The 7,500-nt window shown below is 31.3% G+C and overlaps 1 protein-coding gene across 1 annotated transcript in view; it reads left to right on the forward strand.

The window, feature by feature from the left end:
* Positions 1 to 5,762: 5,762 nt before the first annotated feature.
* The window catches only part of LOC107748293 (synapse-associated protein 1-like), a 10,916-nt gene continuing 9,178 nt past the window's right edge, over positions 5,763 to 7,500 (forward strand). Inside the window, exons 1-2 of the mRNA XM_016563032.1 lie at positions 5,763 to 5,812; positions 5,845 to 5,899. Of these exons, the coding sequence (XP_016418518.1) occupies positions 5,763 to 5,812; positions 5,845 to 5,899 (105 nt within the window). The remainder of the gene's footprint in view (positions 5,813 to 5,844; positions 5,900 to 7,500) is intronic.

A 7,500-nucleotide genomic window follows, 5' to 3' on the forward strand; every position in this document is an offset into this window, starting at 1 on the left:
AACGATTAATTGCCGCTTTGAACGATTACGTAATTGTGGCATCCGTAACTGTAATCACGATTAGAAATTCGATTAATTGTGCAGCCCTAGTTTTTATTAATATGTTGTAAGTTTTAGTAGTTTTGTTGTTTTTTTTATAATTGTGTATATATATATATTTTTTTTAATGTCTATATCATTTAAGATTTTGAATTACTACTTTTATTTTTATTTTTGTTTGTGAAAGTTTTGGTTGTCTTATTTTTATCGCATTTGTTCAGCATGTCTGCGTAGTTTTTAATCATATTTTAAATGTTTCACTTTTATAATTTCATTTTAATTTGATAGTTGTAGTAATTTTTTTTTATTTTTTATACTGTATAGTATTAATATTTAGAATTTATTTTATTTCAATTTTAGTAATTGCGGTTTTATTTTTAATTTTTTTTGTATCTATCCATTTTAATATTTAGATTTTTTTTTTCTTATTCTATTTTTTATTTTAATTTAAAATTTAGTAATTTTGATGTCACTTAACTAGGTTTTTAAAAAAAAATTAAATAGTTTTTTTTTTTCATTTTAGTTAATTTTGTCATTTGTGTTTTTTATTTTATTTTAATTACATTTTTAGTATTTTTTGTTTTGTTTTTATCACTTTTTTAATACTGTGTGTCTATATAGTTTTTATCAATATTGAGTTTTTGTTTTACTTTATACAGTATTCCTTTTTTAATTTAATTCAAGTTTTAGTAATTTTGTGTTTGTCGCTTTTTTTATGTTTATGTAGTTTATTAATATTTAGAATTTTTTTTTTTTTTTTTTTCTTTTTCCATTTTCAATTTAGTAAAATGAATGTGGATGTATAAGTATAAATCATTATTTTCTGTAAAGCTGTTTTGAAATGCTGTGTATTGTGAAAAGTGCTATGTACCTAAATTTATTATTATTTAGGTAAAATAGTATATATTTCAATATCAGCTTGTCAGTACCATACAGAGTTTTAATATTGGTGAATATTATTATTATTAATATATGTTATTATATTACATTTATTTTGTTTTAATAGTTTAAATTTTAATATCAGATAATCAGTACCAGCCAGAATATTAATATCCGTGCATGTTCTTCACAATTTGTCTTTAATTATGTATCTGTTTGCCTATATTTAATATTTGTCTTTTTTTTTTCTTTCCATTTTCAATTTAGTACGTTTTAGTAATTATGTTTTTATCACTTGTGTTAGTTTTTTAACGTCTATATAGCGTTTAATAATTAAAATTATTTTATTGGTCTTTTTTAGTGTTTATAATTTTTTTCTATATTTTTTTTATTTATTTATATATATATATATACAAATAAATATTTCAGTGTTATTTTAGTTTTTGTACTTAAATTAAACATTAGACTTCACGGGGCTTATTGCTTTATTTAATGCATGATAAAACATTTTTTGTTACTTGAATGTGTAAGACTCTCGGTGTCATTCACTTCCAGTTATTTTATTCATGCAAACACCGTCTGTTTGATCGTGCAAAATGCTATTATTTATTTTCCTGCGCTTATTCTTCTAGTTGTTTAATATAGCGGCTAATGAATCAGAAGTCTCGCACATTCACAGAAGATATTTTACCTCCGTGTTGGACATTTGGTCATTCTGAGATTATTGGTCACTAAATAATTTAGCTTGATTAACAAGCGTGTCTGTTCCAAACTATAATTAATGGATAAAACATTTTTATTTATTTGTTTGTTTTAGTACTCATTCATTTTATTTATTTTTTATTATTCATTCATTTTTATTGTTTTTATCAATTATTTTTTTATTTTTTTCATTTATTTTTATCTATTTTATTATTTATATTATCTATTTATTGTTTATTTATTTTATTTAAAATATTTTCAGCAATTTTATCTAATTTTATGCAACTCACATTTTAATTGTATTTTTATTTAATAATAATGCTTATTATTATTATTATTATTATTACTACTACCTATTTATTTAGTTCATTAATTTTTATTACATTTATTTTTGTTTATTCATTTAATTATTTCTTTTGTTTCATTTGTATTTATGTATTTTGTTTTTTTTATATTTTATTTAAAATAATTTCAGCAAGTTTTATATCGTCTTTTATGCAACTTTGTCAACTAAATTGTATTATTTTTTTAATAATCTATTTAGTTTATTCGTTCTTTTTTTATTAATTATTTTGTTTTTTGTTTGTTTTATTTATATTTCATTTAAAATTCAGCAATTTGATCTAATTTTATGCAACTTTCACAATTTAATTGTATATTATTAAATTATTTAATAATACTAATTATTATTATTATTATTATTACTACCTATTTATCATTTTTTTATTAAATGATATAATAAATGATCTGTGGAGTATTTTGAGCTGAAACTTCACAGACACATTCTGGGGACACCTGAGACTTATATATTGTAAAAATGGGCATAATATGTCTCCTTTAAGTCATTTTGTTCATGTATTGTTTTCTTATATTATGTATTTTTGTTTGCATTTTATTTTTTCTGTATATATTTGTATTTTTATATTTTTAATATTTATTTTAAATTTTATGCATTTATCTTTTTATTTATATTATATATTGATTAATTTTATGTATTTTTTTCTTATTTGTTTGCATCTATTTTCCATCTACTTAAAGGTCAATCTACTAGAAAGACTGACATCTTTAATCTGCAATACAATAATGTTATGGTAAATCTACCGTCACTGCTTTTTTTCAGGCTGGCACATGCAGATGCATGTGTTTAACTTCTCTGTTTGTTCATCTGGTGAATCTGCTGTGTGCATGAATGTCGTCTCTAGACTGCAGCTTGATTCAGACGTGAACGTTCGTGCTCTGCTTTAGTTCATTCAGTCGTTCTCATGCAGATGTTTGTGAATAATCTGTGTGTGTTTCAGGCTCAGAGACACAATCAGGACGCTAGCTGTGCCGTCATGTGAGTCTCGACTCGACTTCAGACGCTCGTCTAACCGTTCGCTCGCACTTATCACATCTGATCAATGTTCAGAGCCGAAACTGGGTTTTTTTTATGTGAATACTTTGCTGTTCTTTGTTCAAATAATAAAGTTTAAAAAACTGTTAGGCTATAAATTAAAATAAATGCTTTTTGCAAAATCATGTTTAAAGATTATTTCTTCATGTCTTGCATGATCCTGATGTTTCCGTTAGGTTTTTTTATAGTGCTGATTGATTTTACAAAGTAAAACCCATAGTTCTTGAGTTGATTTATGATTCTTTGGAGCATAATAAAGGTATTTGTTTCATATTTTATTCAGAACAAGAACAGGACAATTAAGTTCAGTAACATCTGAATTCAAATCCCTGTTGATTTTAATGGAGAATTTCTAGGCTTGAGAAAAAAGTAAAAATAAAATAAAATTTATTGGCGTGAGAAACCGGTGTACATTTACATGAAATAAACACCATGATTGCTATAATCATGGTAACCACAAATTATCTGTGGTTTTGCATCACTAACCATAGTTTAACCATGGTATTTGTAGTAAAACGCCAAAAAGAAAGTTAAATTTTTACTATAATAAAACCATGGTTGTCGTCTTAAGGGATTTATTTCAGTGTAAAAAAATTTTTTTTAAATTTTTTTTATTGTACTGCTTTAATGGTTTGTTTTGTACGGTTTAATAAAAAAAAAGAGAAAGAAATCAGAAAAAAAAGATTCGCGATACGCACTCCGAAGTTCCGATCTAAATCAAAAGATTCGCGATACGCACTCCGAAGTTCCAATCTAAATCAAAAGATTCGCGAACCGGCTCCGAAGTTCCGATCTAAATCAAAAGATTTGCGAACCGGCTCCGAAGTTCCGATCTAAATCAAGAGATTCGCGGTTTGCGCTCTGAAGTTCCGCTCCGTCCCAATTCGCCTACTTATACTGTGCCCTAAAAGTATGTACTCTTTTTGTGAAGAAAAAGTACATAGGCTACGAAGTTCTGATCTAAATCAAAAGATTCGCGAACCGGCTCTGAAGTTCCGATCTAAATCAAAAGATTCGCAAACCGGCTCCGAAGTTCCGATCTAAATCAAAAGATTTGCGATACGCGCTCCGAAGTTCCGATCTAAATCAAAAGATTCGCAAACCGGCTCCGAAGTTCCGATCTAAATCAAAAGATTCGCGAACCGGCTCCGAAGTTCCGATCTAAATCAAAAGATTCGCGAACCGGCTCCGAAGTTCCGATCTAAATCAAAAGATTCGCGAACCGGCTCCGAAGTTCCGATCTAAATCAAAAGATTCGCGAACCGGCTCCGAAGTTCCGATCTAAATCAAAAGATTCGCGAACCGGCTCCGAAGTTCCGATCTAAATCAAAAGATTCGCGAACCGGCTCCGAAGTTCCGATCTAAATCAAGTGATTCGCGGTTTGCGCTCTGAAGTTCCGCTCCGTCCCAATTCGCCTACTTATACTGTGCCCTAAAAGTATGTACTCTTTTTGTGAAGAAAAAGTACATACTTTTGAGTATGTAGCAGAATAGTAGGCAAGCTTCGGGACATGCTACTTCATCATAACTGCGTCTTTTAATGGACGCTCTGTTGCTTAGTTACGAGCATTCGGTCACTGTTTAAACTGCCCTGTCAATCATCTTGTCAACGTTAACATTATCCATATTTCGTTTAATTTGATTTCCTACCGTATTGGAGAGAAATGAAGAGGCACGTTGATCTGCTAGTAGCGGGTCTATCATGCCGAGAACTCTGCTCATGTGTTTGCGTAATGATGCATTTAAAAGTTAATGACCAAACGTATCATTATAAAGTTCACAGTGTTGCTGCAGATGAAATGTAACGCGGATAACATATTAAATAAATATTTTTTTCAACAGGTTAGATATTATTTATCACTCAAACCCCTTTCTCTACCTGTCCGTAGTTCTCGCATATCCACCATGTTTGTAGTTTTTAACACTTTTCCATGCGTGTTTGTAGTTCTAATCGAATCCTCGTCCACCGCGCAATGTGTTGTCACTTCGCATTTCTACCGGAAGCAGCAAACCATCTGGCTACCTTTGTAACACTCATTTCAACATACTACGATTTGGGACATACTAATTCTAATGTCAAACACTATTTTGGACGGATAGTATATATATATGAATTGGGACGCAGCGCCAGTCTGAATAAAACAATTGTGAACCATTATTAATTTCGCGATATGATTCGCAAACCCGCTCCGAAGTCCCGATCTGAATAAAATGATTCGCGATCCGATTGGAGCACTTCGAATCATACAGTAGCCCATGTCTGTTCCAAACGGGCGATTTTTAACTTCTAATAATTTAACTTCTCAATAATTATGTCACATAATTTGTGTGCTTAATTAAACTCATGAGAGTTCTATATTTACTCTAAATGTCTAAATATAAAGCATTGTTTACTTCATCGCTATCACACAGTAAAAGAGTGTGTGCGGAGATGTTACTGTTTATAAATGCTGATATGTGCGTGACAAGGTTTATAGATCAGGCCTGTCTCCCTTTTTTTTTTTTTTTGCAATTTTAGTTTGTTTGGCATACAGAATGAAACGATTTTGTTTGTTTTTCATCTATATGGTATTGCACAGAAAAAATAAATAATATATAAAAGAAAGGTTAACATCGATTTTTCATAAACGATTTCAAAATATCATCTTTGAAGAACACAGTTATCAGTGAATTAATTCATCGTTATGAAGTGCACAGTGTGCCGAAACTTTTCGAAGTTTTGAATCAATTGAACCGATTCCTCCGCGAAATGATTCAGTGTTTCGACGCGCTAGAGATTCGCGCTGGAGACGCCTGCTGGTCAGAACGCTGTAAGTGCAACGAAAACTCAGCCAAACGTGCATAAAAACACCTTTTACAAACAACTGTAAATGTTTCATTGAAAAGGTACTGTATTAAATGCAATTAACAAATCATCTAATACCATCAAATACGAAGTGTCTGTATAATATGTGTTATTTGGCTTGTTTTGTTTGTTTTATGAAGAGCTTAAGAAGTCCAAAATCCAGATAGCACAGGTACGTCTGCAAGACGTCTGTTAAAGATCTCTTCATCTGGAAAGCATCTGCTGTGTACAAACATCTGATAGACGTCTTTAAGATGTCAGTTTTACATTCATAAACATCTTAAAGACATCTTCTAAACGTCTATTTGACATCTGATAGGAAACGTCCTATAGACGTATTGCAGATGAACAAACACTCTAAAAAATACGTCTTGCAGATGTAATGCAGACGTCAAATAGACGTCTCTGTGATGGACGTGTGCTATCATACAACTCTTCTTTTTATTATACAAATGTGTCAAAATGTCTACAAATGTATATAAAACTGATCTGAGATCATATGGTTCATGGGTGCACAGAAATCAACACTTTGCGGCGAACCTAGTGGTGAAGCAATTTCAAAACATTTATTATTTTTATTTATTTTTTATTACTTTTATTCCAATATTCAAGCAAAGTAGTATGTCCATTCACTAGTTTTCGCAACTTTCAAAACTCTTTTTATGGAGTTTTTGTCTCCTGGAAGTTTCTTTTTTCTTCTTTTTTTCTTTCCACGAAGACGTCTCGTCGCTATGTTGTTTTCATTCCTGTCGAAATTTAAATATGCAGCTTCCCTGATAGCACACATACGTCAGGGAGATGTCTATTCGACGTCTGCATTACATCTGCAAGACGTATTTTTTAGAGTGTTTGCCCATCTGCGATACGTCTATAGGACGTTTCCTATCAGATGCTTATGATTTAGAATGAATGTAAAATGACCTATCAGATGTTTGCACACAGCAGATGCTTTCCAGATGAAGCGATCTTTAAAGGGATAGTTCACCCAAGAATGAAAATGTGATGTTTATCTGCTTACCCCCAGGGCATCCAAGATGTAGGTGACTTTGTTTCTTCAGTAGAACACATTTGATGATTTTTAACTTTAACCGTTGCAGTCTGTCAGTCGTATAATGCATGGCAATGGTAACAAAATCTATGAGAGTAAAAAAAACATGCACAGACAAATCCAAATTAAACCCTGCAGCTCGTGACGATACATTGATGTGTAAAGACACGAAACGATCGGTCTGTGCAAGAAACTGAACAGTATTTATATAATTTTTTACCTCTAATACACCACTATATCCAACTTCCTTGAGCGCGCGCACGGCATCCGATGCATGAGGTGTGTACGCGCTCTGGCGTAGTTTACGTTAATGAAGTAAAATGCGCACGGCGCTTTTAAGCTATTTAAAAGCGAAGGAAAGCGAGGAAAAGAGGGAAAATTCAAACAAACTAAAAATTAACAATTGCTTTACTCCGAATTGCCGCTATTTGAAAGTTAAAGTAAAATGGGCACACCGCTTTTAAAAGCGAGGAAAAGAGGGAACGCCCCGCCCCCGCGGTGATACCGGTATTACCGGTGTTGTCACACGTCGATTAACCGGTGGGAAAATTTCCTCACCGTCACAACCCTAGTTTAAGTTTAGTTTATTCGCTG

Source organism: Sinocyclocheilus rhinocerous, unplaced genomic scaffold (genome assembly GCF_001515625.1).
Source record: "Sinocyclocheilus rhinocerous isolate Xijiao unplaced genomic scaffold, SAMN03320098_v1.1 scaffold3214, whole genome shotgun sequence".
Lineage (NCBI taxonomy): Eukaryota > Metazoa > Chordata > Actinopteri > Cypriniformes > Cyprinidae > Sinocyclocheilus > Sinocyclocheilus rhinocerous.